The sequence below is a fragment of the Pantherophis guttatus genome, chromosome 2 (genome assembly GCF_059756535.1).
Source record: "Pantherophis guttatus breed Tessera chromosome 2, ASM5975653v1, whole genome shotgun sequence".
Lineage (NCBI taxonomy): Eukaryota > Metazoa > Chordata > Lepidosauria > Squamata > Colubridae > Pantherophis > Pantherophis guttatus.
In genome coordinates this window covers 265,327,713-265,348,098 of record NC_142064.1, presented here as the reverse complement: position 1 = coordinate 265,348,098, position 20,386 = coordinate 265,327,713, and the positions used below count along the sequence as shown (strand labels likewise).

General features: G+C 44.8%; 1 protein-coding gene across 4 annotated transcripts; it reads left to right on the top strand.

Annotated features, from left to right (window-relative positions):
- The first annotated feature begins 788 nt into the window (after window positions 1-788).
- LOC117657254 (uncharacterized) lies at window positions 789-20,045 on the top strand. Of its 4 annotated transcripts, none has more exons than XR_009620857.2 (3): window positions 789-906; window positions 11,794-14,989; window positions 18,942-20,045. XR_009620857.2 is itself a non-coding variant. In XM_060685449.2 (2 exons), the coding sequence occupies exon 2, from the start codon at window positions 12,882-12,884 to the stop codon at window positions 14,493-14,495; it is 1,614 nt and encodes a 537-aa protein (XP_060541432.1). In that variant the 5' UTR covers window positions 789-906; window positions 11,794-12,881; the 3' UTR covers window positions 14,496-16,927. The 4 variants fall into 4 exon arrangements, 1 of the variants encoding a protein (XP_060541432.1); XR_009620855.2 differs by having other exon boundaries at window positions 11,794-16,431; XR_009620856.2 differs by lacking the exon at window positions 18,942-20,045 and adding an exon at window positions 16,249-16,927.
- The last annotated feature ends 341 nt before the right edge of the window (window positions 20,046-20,386 follow it).

Below are 20,386 nucleotides of genomic sequence, written 5' to 3'. Positions count from 1 at the left end.
AACTGTTTTTTAAAACTTTAAAAAATTTTAAATTTGTCTTATGAATTTGGGGTGTTTTAAATTTCGTTTTCTGGGCCAATTATTTAATTGTATTTTAATGGTTTTTTAACATTTGTATTATATGTATTTTATTTGCCTGTTCACTGCCCTGAGTCCTTCGGGAGTAGGGCAGTATACAAATTCAAAAAATAAAATAAAATAAAATAAAAAATAATGGAGACTTGCCTGCAAGTAAATTTACAGAATTTACACATGGCATTTAACTTTTAGCAGATATACAATTTCGTCCTTCAGGAATAAAGCTTCAGGCTAGGTGCTCTTGGATGCAGCCCTGGCCAACAGGAGTGAAACTGGCTCCCCTGGAGCATCTTGCCTGATGGTGTTGCCATGTCCTAAATCCTTGGGAGCCACATTAAATAAGTCATAAAGTTTTAGGGTGTAGAGAGGCTTTGATCTCCACTGACAGACATCCCCAAGAAAGATTATTCTGTAATTCTGTAAAAAAAATGTCATTAATTTTTAGGGCTCAGGCCATAACTAATCTTTGTAAGATTAAGTAGCATCACATTTCACTATTTCACTTGGCTCAGTTGCAAAAGTCGGTTGCTAGAAGTCAAAAACGACTTGATAGCTTTAACCAGTGAAAACATCTTTGCAGATCCCTTAAATAGAGACGGGACAAGTGGTTCCTATCCGGAGATGGAGATCAAGGGGAGAAAAACTGACACTACAGTAGGCTGGCTCTGTGGTTGCGCTTAAGGAGTTAAAACCATTGAGTACTGTATTGCAAGAAAGGATGGGAGGAGAAGCACAGAGCAACTTTCTCTTCCTGATCACTCAATGGGAGGAAGGTGGTGTGCAGAGTGGCTTTTGTGCTCTTCCCAGGGTGGAAGTAGCAGCTGGAAGGTGAGTTGAGGGCAGGTGGGAGGAGAATCCGAGAGCAACTCAGGCTGTTTGGTTCCCTCCACGGCCTGGAAGCGGAGAAGCAACTGGGCTGAAGCCTTTCAGATGCTGCTGCTGCAGGTTTCTTCCCTCCCCAAATTGAAGCCCACTGGTGCTGCAGGCTGTGAAACTGGTGGCTGCAATTTCTGCTGGTGGGAAGACTTAAAAAGTCTCCTTCCAGGGAAGGTTGATTCTTTGGGAATGGCTTCCCTCCAGAGGTTGTGGGTGCTCCATCACTGGAATGAATTGAAACTTCTATCCCAATCTCCTGCTCATTTCAGACAGTCCTGCCTGCCAGTCCTCTCAGGCTTAAAAAACTGGAAAGGGTGAAACTACTTCCAAATCCCCTTGCCAAGGAAACTGCAAGGCCACACATCAGTTCTAACCTAAAGGCACCAAATGGCTGTGCAATCTCTTCTAAAAGTAGAATAGAATAGAATAGAATAGAATAGAATAGAATAGAATAGAATAGAATAGAATAGAATAGAATAGAATAGAATAGAATAGAATAGAATTTTTTATTGGCCAAGTGTGATTGGACACACAAGGAATTTGTCTTTGGTGCATATGCTCTCAGTGTACATAAAAAGACAAGATACATTCGTCAAGAATCATAAAGTACTTGATATTTTAGCTATGCAGATGGATTATCCTGATTTTGCTGGGATTAGAAGACACCAAAGAATTCCAAAATCATTCATTTCACCCACAAGATTCAAAAAGACAGGTTACAATGTTTTTTAGTAGGTCACATTGCATCTGATCCCTTTGAAGGATACTCGGTGACCAGGAGCAGATCAGGACTGGCATGTGGAAAAACCAAGATGTAACTCAATGATCTTTCTGGATAATCACTGGGGACTTTCCATGACTGAGAATAGGATAGGATAGGATAGGATAGGATAGGATAGGATAGGATAGGATAGGATAGGATAGGATAGGATAGGATAGGATAGGATAGGATAGGATAGGATTGAATGGAAATGAATTTTTTATTGGCCAAGTGTGATTGGACACAAGGAATTTGTCTTTGGTGGATATGCTCTCAGTGTACATAAAAAGACAAGATACATTTGTCAAGAATCACAAGGAACAATACTTAATGATAGTCATAGGATACAAATAAGTAATCAAATCATAGTAGGAAACAATATAAATCGTAAGGATACAAGCCACAAAGTAACAGTCATACAGTCATAAGTGGGAGGAGATGGGTGATAGGAACAATGGGAAGATTAATAGTAATAGTAATTCAGACTTAGTAAATAGTTTGACAGTGTTGAGGGAATTATTTGTTTAGCAGAGTGATGACATTCAGTAAAAAACTGTTCTTGTGTCTAGTTGTTCTGGTGTGCAGTGCGCTATAGTGTCATTTTGAGTGTAGAAGTTGAAACAGTTTAGGGATCTGTAAATATTTTCACAGCCCTCTTTTTGACTCATGCAGTATACAGGTCCTCAATGGAAGGCAGGTTGGTAGTAATTCTTTTTTCTGCAGTTCTAATTATCCTCTGAAGTCTGTGTCTGTCTTGTTGGGTTGCAGAACCAAACCAGACAGTTATAGGGATTGTAGATGACAGACTCAATAATTCCTCTAATTCTGAAAGTAAACTGTTCCACTGGTTAATTGTTTTCACTGTTAGTAAGTTTCTCCAAACAGGAAGTTCTAGGTTGCTTTTCTCCTTGATTAGTTCCATCCATTGCTTCTTGTCTTGCTTTCTGGTGCTTTGGAAACCCTCTTCTTTATGTCAACTCCTCCAGTATTGGAACACTGTTCAACCGTTCAGTGTTTTTTTAATTTCATATCTTGCCAATAAGTATGGCATTTCCTTTCCTATACATGTGGGGTGAGGGGGGAGAAGGGAATAAAATGAGGTTTTGGCCTCTCACCGACCAGTACGCTCCCATAGAGAGGGGCTCCTCAGGGTGCCGTCGGCCAAACAATGTGGACTGGCGGCCCCCAGGGGGAGAGCCTTCTCTGTGGGGGCATCAGCCATCTGGAACAAGCTCCCCCCGGAGATACGGAGGATCCTGGACCTGCGCGCTTTCCGCTGTGCCATCAAAACATTTTTTTTCCAGCAGGCCGGCCTGGCCTAACCTCTCTTTTAAACTGTTTTTTAAAACTTTAAAAAAAAATTAAAAATTTTTTAGAGAAAGAGACCTGGGGAAAGGGAGAGGGAGTGAAGGCAATAGGGAGGATAATAGAGGCTTCTGAGGGGCAAGCCTGAGGGAGAGAAGGGGATAGGAGAGGAATGGCTTCTGTGGGGCAAGCAGAGGAATCCACGAAGGAGCAGAGGCCGTGGAAGGAAAACCCAGCAGGCCATTCAAGAGAGAGAGAGTGTGTGGCGGGGAGGGGGAGGGAGAGAAAGAGGGGCAGGAGGAGGGAGGGAGGGAGGGAGGGAGGGAGGAAGGAAGGAAGGAAGGAAGGAAGGAAGGAAGGAAGGAAAAAAAAATCCAGCCATATGAATACCATCTCATCACAGGACCCGCTTACTGGGAAAAAAGTGACCATCACCCCACCACATGACCTGCCTGCTGAGAGACTGACCACCACTCCACACAGGCCAGTAGAGGTGCCTGAGCGAGGGACCAGAGTGGACTGGTGGCCATACCAAGAGGGCCAGGAGAACCCAGACTCCAGCAGCCCTTTTAGGGGTAGCACTACGTGGGGTCTCTTCTGGGATTTTTTTCTGGGCTTTCTCGATGGGGGGTGGTCCCATCCAGAGACTTGAGCCAAGTGAGCAAAATGGACACCACTGCCGTCACTAAGTGGTGTGAGAACCAGAACTGTGAGATAGAGACAAGTTTAGCAATTGACGTCCCTGGGGATGCTTGGCCAGAACAGAAAATTCTCTAGGCGGTGAGGGCCCGTGTCCCAGACCAGAGGATATGTGTTGTAGATATGAAAGTGGACTGGGACTCTTCTCACTCTTATGTGCTATTGGTGTGGATGATAAGGATCCCAGAGTGCTTTGGGGTTGAAAGCCTTCAATTAACCAGACATAAGGGCAAGGATGATACACCCGACCCCATGGGCCATGCCTTCAGCAAAGACATTGGGCCCCCAAGTGGAGACACACACACCTTGGTTACCGTAGTGCAGGGTCTGCCCAGGCTATGGGGAACCTGACACCCAACCAAATCCTGACTGGCAACTACTGTGCAGGTGCTGGGTACAAGAAATTACGTACCTTTTCAGGGATACAGTCAGCGCCAGAGGGGGATGAAGAATATGAAACTTGGATGGAATAGGCAGTACAAGCAGTTGAAGAGTGGGATGTATCAGACACTCAAAAGAAGCAGAGGGTTAGAGAGAGCCTAACAGTCTTGCTGTAGAAGCCATTAAAAACTTAACACTCAGCCAAAGGCATTTCACTGTTGCGAGATTACTTCTGTTTACTACAGGATGAATTAGGACCTGTTGAAACAGTTTCTAGTCTGCTGTTTCAATTCGAGCAAATGTACCAGAAGAGAGGTGAAAGGCTGTCTGAGTACATTGATTGATTGATTGATTGATTGATTGATTGATTGATTGATTGATTCGATTTATATGCCGCCCTTGTCCGGATACTCAGGGTGGCTTACAATGCGTTAAGCAATAGCCTTCATACTTTTGTATATACCTGCTTAGTAGGGCTTTTGGCTCCCTCTAAGCAGTATTCTTTTTTATACAAAGTCAGCTTATTGCCCCACAATCTGGGTCCTCATTTTACCTACCTCGAAAGGATGGAAGGCTGAGTCAACCTTGAGCCTGGTGAGATTTGAACTTGCAGTAATTGTAGGCAGCTGGTGCTAGTTAACAGCACTTTAGTCTGCTGAGCCACCAAGGCTCTTTACATCAGACAATTGAACAAGTTGCTGTATCAGATTGTGGAAAAGAAGGGGATGGATCCAGCTGAAGTAGAACAGGCCAGGATGGAGCAGCTTTATGCTCGGACCCAGTCTGGAATCAGCTAAAGATTCTGGCTGCAGGGAACATCTGGGGTTATCATAAGCTCATTAAAAGAGTTAGGGCAACAGAGGTGGTGGAGGAAGCCAAAGAGGCAACAACTGATCTGCCACCAAAATGGCCTCCAGGTGCAGAATTGAGGAAAATGAGATGACGATGCCTGGCTCACCACTATGGAAGCCAAAATATCCCATCTAACAGAAATGATGACCTCGTGGATGACAATGGGTGGTTTTGCCTTTGAATGGAAGCCCAGCTGGGCTGATCAATTAGAAGATGGGCTCTTATGCTTCAGTTGAGCAGCCACCGAGGCCAGTGATCTGTTATAACTGTGGGAGTGCAGGGCACTACGTGAGTACTTGTACAAAACCTCACAAACTACGGAGTCCGGTGCAGCTAGGAAATTAAAAAGGGCCCTTAGTGACAGAAGTGATGGGAGCATCTCCCTTAGCAAAGTGCTCCCATACCCAAGGACATAGCGAGGTCAAAGTGACGAGGCTCTGGCAACAGCCTTCAGAGACTCACAAGATTATCCAAGCACAGACCGTCAGACCAGATGCTGCGTCTCTTACCACAATGATTCCTAAACGGTGGGCCCTTCTCCAATGGTGCCAGTGCAAGTGGAAGGCATCTACACTAGGGGTCTCTTGGATTCAGGTGTACAAGTGACATTACTGTACCAGAATTTCTATGACAGGCATCTGAGGCACATACTCATACAAAAATGAGATGATTTGAAGATTTGGGGCATTGGAACAAAGAAGTTCCCATATAATGGGCATCTATCTATCCAGCTAACATTTGTTGTTGGATATGCTGAAAACTTTGACACCCTGGCCATTGTTTGTACCTCCTCCCGTGAATTAGCCAGGGCTCCCTGATTGTGGGGACAAATACCAATTTAGTTAGATGTCTGCTCACCCCAATTGTCCCAGCAGGAGATGACTTGGTGATGGGGATCAGTGTACTGACACCTGGTGCAAGAGCCACAGGCTCCTGCAGAAGGTGTGGGACGATTGTGGAAAATGGACCAGGTGAAGAGAGTACTACAACCAGGGGAGGTAGCGTGTCTACGGGCATCCAAAGTGGACTGGAAAGAGCCTGGGCCTTACTTGAAACTAACCCCAGAAAACAGAATTTTGGACTGGAGATAATCCCAGAGGTGGTCTCCACAAGGGCCTTGCAGCAGGCCAAAAGATAGATTTTGGTCGGAGTTTGAAATGTTACCAACTTCCCTGTGAGGTTGAAGGACCAGATGAAGAACACACAGCTTTCCCAAGAGTGGCGGGAGAGGGCTAGAGACCAATTTTGGAAGTGGTGACATCTGTTCTCAAAAAATGAATTTGACATTGGGTGTGCTAGGAGTGCTCAACATCTTATTCTTCTACAGGAACATAAGCCTTTCTGAGAAGGGTTTCGGCAGATTCCCTTAAGTGACTTAGATGACCTCAGAGAACATCTAATGGAGTTGAAGAGAACTGGGGTCATCCAAGACTCTCCAGGTACCTACGCTTCTCCCATAGTATTAGTCTGGAAGAATGGATCCCTGAGAATATGCATAGATTACTGTACCCTCAATTGGAGGATCATTCCAGATCAGTACACTACTCCTCAGATCGAAGATGCCCTGCATTGTTTATTGGGAGGAAAGTGGTTCAGTGCACTGGATTTGAGAAGTGGCTACCACTAGATTCCCATGTATCCAGATGATAGAGAGAAAACTGCTTTCATCTGCCCCTTGGGGTTCTATGAATTCATTTGGCTGCCCCAAGGGTTATCAGGGCCCCTGGCAACCTTTCAGAGACTCATGGAGCAGACAGCGGTAGACATGAACTTGATAGAGGTGCTAATGTACCTAGACGATATCATTGTCTTTGATGGACTCTTAAACAACATGAGGAACACTTGGAGAAGGTTCTGACCAGTCTCCATGAAGGAGGGTTGAAGCTGTCATTAGAGAAATGCCAATTTTCTCAACCATCTGTTGATAAAACCATGACCATACATACTTTGGTCATGTTGTCTCTGCCGGAGGGATATCAACTTACCCACAAAATTGGAGGCTGTAACTTCCTAGCCAAGACCCAAAATGTGGCTAAGCTGTGACCATTTCTAGGATTCTGCTCATACTATCGGAGGTTTGTCAAAGGGTTTGCAAAGATAGCCTGTCCCCTCAATAATTTGTTGAAGAATGAGGAGGCAGAGAATGTGTCTGTTTGGTCACCTCCATCAGAAGAACGGACCCAGGAAGTCTCAGAAGTCAATTCAGGCAATGGATTAAGCAGTGCAAGCAGGCCTTTGACCAACTGAAAGGAGACTCATAAATGCCTGTCTTGGCCTACACAGACCCGAACCGGCCATATGAATTACATGTTGATGCCAGTCGGGATGGTCTTGGGGGAGTACTATATCAGGAACATGATGGACACCTGAGGCCTGTCGCATACATCAGAGGCCTCACTTCAGCAACACTCAACACCAACACTCCCTTGTACTAAAAGTCATGCAGCACCTCATTGATCAATTGATGAACACCAGGGAGGCCCCCTGTAAGCCAAAAGGGAGCACCTCGAACTGGAAACATCCCAGGGGGCAATTAAATGCTGTTTTCCATTCATCGCCCTCCTTGATTTGCACCCTGTAGTAAGCTTCCTGCAAGCCTAACAGTGAAGATTTATCCTTTGGCTAGATGTGCCAACATGTCCTTCATCAGCGGCAATGGGTAGACATTTTCTACGTACACCGCTTTTAGCCCCCCTATAATCAACGCATAGATGAAGAGTCCCATCTATCTTTTCCTGGAACAAAACTGGGGCTGCCACTCGTCACCTTACTGGTTGGATAAATCCATGTTTTAAGTTCTTGTCTATGAAGGTTCGAAGCTCTCCTAGCTCGCGTGGAATCATTGAGTAAAGTTTAGGCTTCAGGAGAATTCTCCAGGAATAATTTCAATACTGCAGTCCATGGAGCAATGGGGCAGAAGCGCATCAGAGCCTTTCTCACTAAACACATCTCTCAAGTCCCAGTACTCCTTTGGGATTTTGGATTCACTTATTGAGTGGTCCCGAGCTGCTGCCCCCAGCTTCCTTTGCCCTTTGTTTCTCTCACCGCTGGGTTTTGAGATCTTTTCCTCTTCCTTGGCCACTTTCTGCCGAATCTTCAAAAGCCCCCTCCTCCAATTTACTTCAGGGTTCCATTTCCACAGCCAAGACAGTCCAAGTAGGAGGGAACTCTCCATTCCTGGTGCCACTATAAAACTCAGAGTCTCTTTATGCTTTCCCATTTTCATCTCTACTGGTTCAGTTATAAAGTGAGCTGGGTCCCCTCCAGCTACAGTTCCATCTAGCTGGCAAAAAGCTATGGGCATTCTCAGCCATTTGAGTCTCACTCCCAGCTTTTCAATGACTTCAGGGCTGACTGGATCTAGTGCAGCCCGAGTCCAATAAAGCCAGCATCCTTCCTTGGGCCCCTGAAGAGGGCACCACTAACTCCACAGGGAAGTTACAGGGGTCACCTGCCGACTTACTCAGGAATCATCATCGCCGTCGCTGTTAGCCTCACCCGAGTTGGTTGGAGTTCCCAACCCCTCAGAGCCAGGAGGGGTGAACTCTACGACCTCCAGACCTTTCAGCACTGTCTCTCAGGTCCTTAGAGATGGTTTTATTGCCTCCTCCCTTGGGGTTGCTGTGGTGCTGAGGTTGGGTCTGCTGGATTGATATGCTGCAACTTGATGCCTTCCCCCCCCCCCCCCACGTCTGAGGCACATTGTGCTCCTGGGGTGTTTCTTACAAGTGGGAAGGAAGGACTCACCTTGTCTGCTGGTCCCCCAGCATCAGTCCTGGGCAAGGTTGATCTCCACTTCTGCTGTCAATACATACCAGCATTGTAGGGTTTGTGGAGCCCTGTGCAAGATGCAGGTGTGGTAGATGTCATCATTGAGGCCATCTTTGAAACACTCAATGAGGATGTTTTTGGACCATGCGGCCAGCCGGCATGCCACCTCTCAAAACACCTGGGTATATGTGTGCACTGACCGTCGCCCTTGGGTGATGGTATTTATCTAGATCCTAGCCTTGCATTCAACCAGTGGGTCCCCAAACTGTTGGCAAAGGGCTGCCATAAAGTGGTCATAGTTCCGCAGTTGGGGGCATTGCCATTGTGGAGAGAGACCATCCACTCCGCTGCTACCCCCTCCAGGGCCATGGTTACTCATCTTATCCAGGCTTCTGCCGGCTCCAATTCGGCCCCATACTCCTGCATGAAGTTCCAGACTTGCACCAGGAAGAACCCCAATTGCTCAGGATCTTCCTCATATTTAACACCCAACACTGGGACCTTTGGGGCCTGGGGCCTTCAAGAAACGGTCTCTGCAGGCTGAGTGGCTTGCGCAGCTTGGTCTGGGGCGACCCAGGGACCTTGAGAAGCTGCTTGTGCAAGAGGCTCTTGGGCTCTTTGACTCCCCCTAACCTGTTATATCAGGAACAGGGCCTGGTTCAGCATGACTTCCTCTGGGCTTCTCTCCAGGGGGGATCTTCCCTTTGCCCTACGCCCCTCGCCCACCTGAGCCTGATAGGCTTCTCGCTGAAGTCCAGCTCCTCTTGCCAACCAGCCACATGAATACCATCATATCATGTGACCTGCTGGGAAAATACTCACCCCACCACGTGACTTGTCTGCTGAGAGGAGACTGACCACCATGACACTATGTGACCCAGGCCAGTAGAGATTCCTGAGCAAGGGACCAGTGTGGACCAGCGGCCATACTAAGAGGGCCAGGAGATCCCGGACTCCACTGGCCCTTTCCAGGGTAGCACTACACTTGTATTAACCAGGTGCTTAATCCAGCACTTTCTAAAAAATAGCTATTGAGGACCTTTTGGTATCTTTGGTTGCACAGGTAGTCCTCACTTACCACTTCTTCCCTGAGCTTCAAAGTTACTATGGCACAGTAGAAGCAGATGTGCACCTGGTCCACAAAATTTGTGGTAATCCTAGCATTTGTTTAGTGACCGCATGTCAGCAGTGAGTGTGATTTTGAAGGTGCAGGAAAAGGAGTTACACCAACTCGGGTTCTGCCAATAGTTGCACAATTATGATGGCAGCAACATCCCACACTCTTGATCCCAATTTGTGACCTCCCCAGCTAGCTTCTGACAAGCAAAATTGTTGGGTATGCTGCAGAGGTGGGTTTCAGCAGGTTCTGAGCAGTTCTGGAGAACCGGTAGCAGAAATTTTGAGTCGTTAGGACAGTGGTCGGCAAACCATGGCTCGCGAGCCGCATGCAGCTCTTTGGCCCATTGAGTGTGGCTCTTCCACACTCGTGATGCCCTGGCCAGCTGTGCTGAGCCAGGAGCGTACGCACGCGCAGGGAGACCCTCCTCAAGCGAGCGCCGAAGCTCAGGAAAGGTGTACGCAGGGTGGGCAGCGGTTTGCTTAAGGAGGGTCTCCCCACGTGTGCACATGCTCCCGGCTCAGCCACAGCCGGGAGCATGCGCTCTGAAGAGCTCCTGTGAGAAGCGGCACGGTGGAGTAACAAGACCCCTCCCACCCACCCAAATGCCGGGCTCTTGCCCAGGTACGGAGGTGGAGAAAGAAGAGACGGAATAAGGCTACCAAGAAAGCATCTACCACAGCTAACCTCCTTCGCCAAGAAGCCGAACTGTGAAACCAGAAGTTTAGCGAAGTGGATTAGAATGACGCCGCAGGAGGAACTCCCTGTCCCATCCTGTTAAGACCCTCCTAATTGAGCAGCTGCTCACCCCGCAGGTGCCTTTGCTGTGCTTTGGTGCTCGTTTGGGAAAGGTCTCCCCACCCATGCACACACTCCTGGCTCAGCCACAGCCATCCAGGACATCACAAGAGGAGTGGGAGGAGGAGGACGGTCACCCGAAGGGAGTGGGAGAGACACAGAGAGAGAGAGATGGGGGGGGGAGAGAGAGACATAGAGACACATACAGAGTGATATATAGAGAGGGGTGAGAGAAGGGAAGAGAGGGAGAGATACAAAGGGAGAGAGACATGGGGGAGATAGGAAGAGGGGAAGAGAGACAGAATGGTTTTGTGGCTGGGTAGGCGTGGCTAGGGGGGTCATGTGACTGGGTGAGTGAGTGACATCGAGTTGGCCACGCCCACCCAGGTTTTGTGGCTTCAGTGTGTTTCTTTTCTGTGGGAAACGGGTCCAAGTGGCTCTTTGAGTGTTTAAGTTTGCCGACCCCTGAGTTAGGACAACTGGTAAATATCACCTCTTCGCCCCCATCTATTCTCTGCCTCCTGAGTCCTAGCTGATCAGGAGGAAATGGGGATTTTGCAGTGACCTTCCCCTGGAGTGGGGAGGGAATGGAGATTTTACAGTATCCTTCCCCTGCCACGCTCACCAAGCCACACCCACCAAGCCATGCCATGCCCACCAAGCCACACCAACTGAACCGGTAGTAAAAAAATTTGAAACCAACCCATTGGTATACTGGCAGCAGGCTTTCAGCATAATTTCATCAATTAAAGCCTCAACATCTCTAAATTTAGCTCAGAAGATTTGACTGTAACCATTTTGGGACATTTTATCAGGCTTGAAATATTCTCCATGTATATCTGTATTTCTCTCTGTAGGGATGTCTGAAATTATATAAGCTATCCCCAGCACTTCAAGATATAATTGATGATAGTCCTTTGCATTGCTAAGAATTTATGATTGACCCAACTAAACAACTGAATTTGTTTGAATGCTTATTTGAACATAGATCTCAGTAGTATTCCATGTGTCAAATGAATCATAAATAAAATAAGAGACTATTCATGCATTGGGACATGTTTGCTTTTTCATTGTAATATGTTATTTTTTCCTTTTTCACATCATCTCTAACCATTTTATAAACAATTAAAGTTACACTTTTCTTTGAATCTTACAGACAAAGAGGATGGCAATAAGAGCACTCCGGACACCTGTCAATAACCAGCAATGTTGAAAAGAGAAAAAAATCAAGCCAGAAATCAAAATATTTTCTATTTCCTTCAGAAAAACACACAATTCTCCTCCTTCAGCAGCTGTTAGACAAAAGAGAGAAAATCAAGAAAGATTTCAAGATGGAATAAGCAGATTATGCAGAACTCAAGGATACATTACATGAAAAGTGAAAGGAGATTATTTTTCAATCAGCAAAAATGGTAAATATCTGGAAATCAGTGGGGAGGAAAAGATCAATAAGGGAAGTCACGTAGAACAGAGATGAATGTAGCCACACCCTGTCAGGAAGAAAATGGCTTGAATGAAAGCACCATTAAACAAGGCATTATCCATATTTTTGACCTCCTCAAGAATATCAGCTGTGGAAAAGCTCCATAGATTTGCCTATTATGGGAAAAGCACAGATTCCAAATCACAGCTGATTATGCAACAAGGAGCTAGACAGGAGAAAAGCCATACACATTATCTCAATGTAGCAAAAACTAGTCAGAACAGCTCCCTTGTGGAAGCAACCACACAAGAGGGAAGTCATAAAAGTGCTCCCAATGCAATAAATGCTTTAGTGAGCATGGCAACATGGTGATACATCAGAGGACTCGCTATAGGGAGAAAACGCATGACCGTGTAGATTGTGTGAAAGTTTCATTAGAAATTGCCAGGTCATGAGGCACTAAAGGACTTATACACAGGAAAAAAACCATTTGAATATCCTTTCTGTGGGCAAAGTTTCAGTGAGAATTCCAATCTGGTGAAGCACCCAAGACTCACACAGCAGTGAAACCCATTGAATGTCTTGACTGTGGGAGGACTGTGCGTCGTCACAGCAGCGTCACTTGATGTATCGTGACTTTTCCCCTTTGCTAAAATGGGCATGGGCGTAGCCAGTGTGTGACGCATCTAGCCAGTAGGCTGCGATTTTGACTGGCCTGCACTTGAGGAATCCCAAAGGAGAAAAACCCTTTCAATGTCCTGACTGTGGGAGAAGTTCCAGTCATAATTCCAGCCTGGTAAATACATCAGAAGATTCACTCCATGGAGAAACCCTATAAGTGTCGAGGTTGTGGGAAACGTTTCATTAGAAATTCCCACTTGATGATACACCAGAGGATTCACAAAAGAGAGAAACCCTTTGATTGTCCTATCTGTGGGAAATGTTTTAGTGATAATTCCATGCTGGTGAGACACCAGAGGATTCACACAGGAGAGAAACCCTTTCAATGTCTTGATTGTGGGAAATGTTTCATTACAAATTCCAACCTCATGAGACACCAGAGGATTCACACAGGAGAGAAACCTTTTCAATGTCTTATCTGTGGGAAACGTTTTAGAGATAATTCCAGCCTGGTGACACACCAGAGGACTCACACAGGAGAGAAACCCTTTGAATGTCCCGATTGTGGGAAAACTTACAGTCAAAATTCCCAACTCATGAACCACCAGAGGACTCATACTGGAGAGAAACCCTTTGAATGTCCAGATTGTGGGGAAAGTTTCATTAGAAATTCCCACCTCATGAGACACCAGAGGACTCACACAGGAGAGAAACCATTTGAATGTCCTGACTGTGGAAAAGGTTTCAATCAGAATTGCGAACTCATGAGACACCAGAGGACTCACACAGGAGAGAAACCATTTGAATGTTCTGACTGTGGAAAAGGTTTTAGTCAGAATTCCCACCTCATGAACCACCAGAGGACTCACACAGGAGAAAAACCTTTTGAATGTCCTGACTGTGGAAAAGGTTTTAGTCAAAATTCCCATCTCATAAACCACCAGAGGACTCACACAGGAGAAAAACCTTTTGAATGTTCTGATTGTGGAAAAGGTTTTAGTCAGAATTCCCACCTCGTGAGACACCAGAGGACTCACACAGGAGAGAAACCCTTTGGATGTCATGATTGTGGGAAATGTTTCATTACAAATTCCCACCTCATGAGACACCAGAGGACTCACACAGGAGGGAAACCCTTTGAATGTTCTGATTGTGGGAAATGTTTCATTACAAATTCCCACCTCATGAGACACCAGAGGACTCACACAGGAGGGAAACCCTTTGAATGTTCTGATTGTGGGAAAAGTTTCAGTGAAGATTCCTATCTTGAAATACACCAGAGGACTCAAACAGGAGAGAAACCCTTTGAATGTTCAGATTGTGGGAAAAGTTTCAGTCGAAATTCCTATCTCATGGATCACCAGAGGACTCACACAGGAGAGAAACCCTTTGAATGTCCAGATTGTGAGGAAAGTTTCATTAGAAATTTCCACCTCATGAGACACCAGAGAACTCACACAGGAGAGAAACGCTTTAAATGTCCTGACTGTGGAAAAGGTTTCAGTCAGAATTCCCACCTCTTGAGACACCAAAGGACTCACACAGGAGACAAACCCTTTGAATGTCCTGATTGTGGCAAAAGTTTCAGTCAGAATTCCCACCTCATCAACCACCAGAGTACTCACACAGGAGAGAAACCTTTTGTATGTCTTGACTGTGGGAGAAGTTTCAGTCGAAATTCCCACCTCATCTATCACCAGGGTACTCACACAGGAGACCAATCTTTTGAATGTCTTGACTGTGGGAAAAGTTTTAATCAGAATTCTTACCTGGTAATACACCAGAGGACTCACTCCATGGAAAAATCTTTCTAATGTCCAGTCTGTAGACATTACTTCAAGCATGTTTTTGTTGTTCGTTGCGAAGTCGTGTCCGACACATTGCGACCCCATGGATAACGTTCCTCCAGGCCTTCCAGTCCTCTACCATCCTCTGGTGTCCATTTAAGCTCACGCCTACTATTTTAGTGACTCCATCCAGCCCCCTCGTTCTTTATTGTCCCCTTCTTTCCCAGCATTAGGCTCTTCTTCAGGGAGCCCTTCCGTCTCATTAGGTGGCCAAAGTATCTGAGTTTCATGTTCAGGATCTGGCCTTCTAAAGAGAAGTCAGGGTTGATCTCTTCTAGGACTGACCAGTTTGATCGCTTTGCAGTCCAAGGGATTCGCAGGAGTCTTCTCCAGCACCATAGTTCAAAGGTCTCAATTCTTTGGCGCTCAGCCTTTCTTATGGTCCAACTTTTACAGAATTTTCACTTCAAGCATGAACCGTCCCTTATTGCACACAAGGAAATCCATATGGGAAAAAGTAGGTGAGTTTAGAGAAGTCCTGAATTTCATTTCTGATCTCCCATTGAAAGTGTAGGTGAGAAATTGACTATTTGAATTCTGGCCTGATTCTTTTTACTCAAACTTTTCTCAGGATTAAATTTGTAGGTGGAGAGAAAAGGAAAGCGGAAAATGGCTAACTACCAGATTCTGGTTATCAGGAGAATCTTCTGGATATTTCCTTTTGCAGAAGAAGTAGAATTCCTCAAAAAGGAATTTTGGATGGAGCTTTTGTATTTTCATTATGAACCCACACGTGGAGTTTCAATCTTCTAACTTGGTTTCACCCAGATTTTAACCCCAGAATTCCCTAGCCAGCATAGAAGTAGTCCTCAAGATACAACTATTATGGGACTTGCAATTATGATTGCATGTTGCAACGGCCGTTAAGTGAGACCGCTTTTCTTAACTGCCCGAGGCAGCTATTAATTGAATGTGCAAGTCACTAAGCAGAACACTGGCTACCTCGATGCAGGGGAAAACTGTTGGAAGCCTAGCTCAGCATCATGATGCTTGCCTGCCATAGGCATCCCTAAACCTTCCCAACCCTCCAAGACCCCCTGTGCTCTGTTTCCTATCCCTTGTGTCCCCTCGGCCCTTCACTCCTCCACATGGTCCTCCCACTCCTTTCCCTCCTCCCCAGGGTCCCCACAGGCCTCCTTTCCCCAAGGATCTCCTTAAGCCTGACTCTATCCCTCCAGACTTCATACCCTCCACCTCCTTACCTTTGGAAGATCTCTGATCCTCATGTTGGGGAAGGAGGGGAGGACACACATCCCTGGGACATATGACTGTGTCATGGAAGCGGCTATCATTTTCAGTGGGCCCTGGATTTGTCCCTGGGTCAGGCAGTGGACTTGTGGAAGCGGCTGCTATTTTGCCACAGTTTGCACTGTTGCACAGAAGATGGACAAAACTCTGTGTTTGGCTACCTTAACATGAGGGGGAAAATGTACAGTAGAAAATGTTCTTTTTTAAAAAAATGCATTATATTACCTTTATCAGTAGCTTTTAACATGTAAAAATGGTTATTGTCAGTGTTGCTATGAACATTAGGGCAAGGCAAAATGCTCAGATTTACCTCAAACTGTGAAAGTTTAATAATGAATGAATGTAATAGGTAATGTAAAGCTCATTTCCCAACTCTTGCTCAGTGGTTGAGGACTCCACACATACAGTGGGTTTTTAATGCACTATAATTGTTAACTTGTAATCTCTCTCTTCTGCATTTTGCATCTCTAAGGTCTCCATGATGGAGACAGTGGGTAGACACAAATATCTCAAAACGCCTGGTGGTGAATTTTTTTAACAAGAAGAACTTGGCTGATCAGTCTGAAAGCTGCTCCGGAGTGTGGGACTCTAGAGTATTTGGAGATGCCTATGCCCCCCTCTTGATTCTTCAGGGGTTGTGTCAAGAGAACAAGAGGTAATAGTACTGCTTCACACTATGCTAGTCCTAAATCCTTGGGAACCACAGGAAATCAGTCATAAAAGTTTAGGATCTAGAGAGGTAATCTTTACTGAGAGCCAAACCCCTACAAAAGTGCAGGAATCTATTGATAGGCTTTCAATCTGCAAACTAACACCCTCCAAATATTCTGCTCAGGAATACTCAGGTCTGATTTCTTACTCTGGAAATTGGGAAGACTGCTCTAGCGAGATTCACTCCCCAATAATACAGATGGGGAATTAATGTTGCATGTTCCTTTATTCTATTAATGGAATCAAGCTAGCAATAATTTAGGGATTCTGCACACAAATAAGTGCTTGATGAGCTTTTAAGGCCCAGAAACTGGTTAATGTTGAAAAGCTAAGTACAGTCAAGGTTCCATCTTCAGGTTTCTGTCTCTTGCAAAACTAAGTGTTCATGAGTTGTTCTGCGCACGCACACCCCACAATAAATAAGTGGCTGGAACAATCTTCACCAATCCTTAAAGGAGGTGTGCTTTGACTGCTGTATGCATATAGTGCTCCCCGCTTCTTTCCCTTGATGTGGTCTTCGCTTCTTGCATGGGGAGCTTCTTGCTCTTTTTCTGTGCTGATGAGTGAATCCTTGGGAGGCCTAAACAAATAAATTAGGAACAATCATCATGGAGAAATTCTATTGATGGGATAACTGGAGTGAAAAATGACTAGATGGTGCATAATCAATGAAAAAAATCATGCAGCTGCATTAGGTAGAGATGGAACTACGTGGTTTTTTTTTAAAAAAAATTTTTTTTGATTTATATGCCGCCCTTCTCTGGAGACTCAGGGCGCGTTACAATGCGCTAAGCAATAGCCTTCATTCTTTTGTATATTTATACAAAGTCAGCTTATTGCCCCCACAACTGGGTCCTCAATTTACCTACCTTAGAAAGGATGAAATTTGAGTCAACCTTGAGCCTTGGCGAGATTCGAACCTGCAGTAATTGCAGGCATCTGGTCTTAATAATCAGCTTAATAACAGGGTGCCTTAGACCACTGTACTACCAAGGTTCTTTTAAGTTTAAGTTTAAAACTTAATTAAGTTTTCAGCTTAATGTCATTAAATGGCACACTACAGATAAGCAATGGCCACAATAGAAAACTGTAGACTAGAGTACAGGAAAACATTGGTAATTGAGGCCAAAAGAGTTGGCCTCAAAAAAAAAGAGTTTAAACATTTGAACAGTTGATTCCAAGAGAGGATTTGGAAGAGAAAAGGAGAACAGCAGGAGAGCTTCCTCTTTCGGCTCTCCGCTGCGATGGGTGAGGTAGGAAGGGAGGCCTCCTGGTCTTCCCAGGGTGGAAGCAGCAGCTGAAAGGTGGTGGAGAGCCAGAAAGCAAGTAGGGCTGTTTGGGTTTCCCCAGGGTGTAAAAACGGAGACGCAACGAGGCTGAAACATGTCAGCTGCTACATATTCCTTCCCTCCCCAGATTGTATTCCACAGATGATGCATACTTTAAAACTAGTGCTTGAGTTTTTCTTTGTGTTGGGAGTTTTAAAAGGTCTCCTTCATGTTAAGGCTGACTCCTTGTAATTTTATGGGCACATTCGTTTTTTGGCAACAATTTGGAACTGATCTGCCAGTGCTGTCTTCAGGAATTTTGTTTTTACTTCTATATCTAGCAAACAAACACAGGGTTTTCTGGTGGTGTGCCATCCATAGACTAACATGGCACAACTGTGCTTAACCCACAACTTTTTAAATAAGTCATTATTGAGCCCATTTGTGAAGTCCTGTTTTATAGGTAGACCTACCTTATGACTTATCACTCAGTCTTCAAAGCTACATTCACAACTGACTTCTAACATACAAAATGAATTGGAAATTGACAGGAAGCTGCAAGTCACAGCCATGTTTACACTGCACTGAGGAGACCACAGTGATTCACTTAATGACCACAGCCAGAACAGTTGTTGTAAGTTGGCATAGTTATGTGATGTCATAGTTAATGACTATGCCATTTAGGAATGGACTTGCTGGTCCCAGTGAGGTGAGGACTACCTGAATTGGGTTGTCATCAGTGTGATTGTGGACAGTATTTCTTGCCTATTTCTTATTTGGAATGGTGGACTTCCATGGGCAAGCATGGTCCTTTCAATTTTACCGAGGCTCTTGAGATCATTTCATCAGTTAATCCACCCACCCATCTACCCCCACCCCTCTACATTTAGATCGAAAAGTGTGAGTTTATCCACATATATGTGTATATGTATGATCTGTCCCCAGCACTTCCAGAATCCAGATATATTTAACTCTTTGCAGTTCTATGAATTTGTGATTGATCCAAGTCAGTAAGTAAATTTCCCAATTGAATGGGTATTTGAATGTAAGGGATTAAATTAGCATTTTGGCATCTTTGATATGTTTTACTGTAATATACATGCTTTTGGCTCTTATATTTTTTGAAATGTTGTGTAGCCATTTTATAAACCATAATTAAACTAACCCTTTTATGTGAATCTTGCAGGCAAAAGAATGCCAGTGAGAGCACTGTGGAGAACTGAGAATCACAAGCAGCCTTAAAATGCCCAGGAAACCAAGGCAGCAATCAAAATCTTACTAGTTCCTCTGGAAAACCCCAAAACTCTTCTTCCCCAGCAGGTAACAGACAAGGAGAAAAAAACTAAGAAAAGAGTTCTGAGCTGGACAAAATAGAGTTTGTGGAAGAAACATCAAAATATCAAGGGAGATCAATTCCTAGTTCAAAAAAAAGGGAAATAGCTGGAAGTCAGTGGGAAGGAAAAGGTCGCTTGGACAGCCACATAAGGCAGACAGTAATGCAGGTCTCATTCTGTGAGGAAGGAAACAGTAGCTTGAATCAAAGTCCATCCAAGAAGTAATTCAGAGTATTTTTGATATCCTTGTTAGTCCAAGAATATCAGTAGTGGAAAAGATCTACAGATCTGACTATTGCGGGAAAAACCCAGATATTGTAGATCACAACTGATTATGCCCGAGAGGATCGACATTGGAGGAAAGCCATATCAGTGCTCCCAATGCAAACAAAAGCTTTGGTCAGAAGAGCTCCCTGGTTTTTCATGGATGGACTCACACCAGAGAGGAGCCAGTTCAATGAGTAGATTTTGTGAGTAAAAAGATCCAGGTTGGTGTAGTGGTGAAGGCACCAGGTTAGAGACCAATAAATACTCAGTTCCAGTTCTGCCTTAAAGTGTGAAACCATCTGTGCAACTTTTGGACAATCCTATCAGGCCTAGGTCTAAAAGCAGCAAAGGAAACGGCTTGCCTAACTTAAAAGGCACCAAAACCAAACATCTGGTGTAAGGCTCAAGGATGCTGGATGAAAAGCCCCCATCCAGCAAAAACAAAAACGAAAGAAAGAAAAGAGTTAGGGTTAGGTCATAAATTAGTGTTAAAATTTAGCAGTAGGTCAGACATAAGGACACCTTCCATAAACTATGGAATATTGAGAAGCAAAATGTATGTCACGATAGGTAGGTAGGCTGTCTGGGGGACATTTACCCTGTAAATTACAGCATGATACCCTGTGCTTTGTATGCCATTATGTGTTCCTGAATGAAAAGGAAATCAATAAAATTTTGGGGTTATTTTATTCCAGATTCCTTCACACAACAGAGTTCAGAGCCAATATCATCAAAATAGAATAGAACTGGAAGGGACCTTGGAGGTTTTCTAGTCCAACCTGCTGCTCAACAGGGAACCTTATACCAGTGTTTCCCAAACTTGGGAACTTTAAGAAGTGTGGACGTCAACTCCCAGAATTCCCCATCCAGCATGGCTGGCTGTGGGATTTTGGGAGTTGAAGTCCATACATCTTGAAGTTCCCAAGTTTAGGAAACACTGCCTTATACCATTACAGAGAAGTGACTTTCTAGTCGCTTCTTAAAAACCTCCAGTGATGAAGCACCCACAACTTCTGAAGCCAATTGGTTC

What these genes read in the sequence shown, in the direction of transcription:
- LOC117657254 (XM_060685449.2), top strand. Translation starts at nt 12,882, where the DNA reads ATGGAGAAACCCTATAAGTGTCGAGGTTGTGGGAAACGTTTCATTAGA.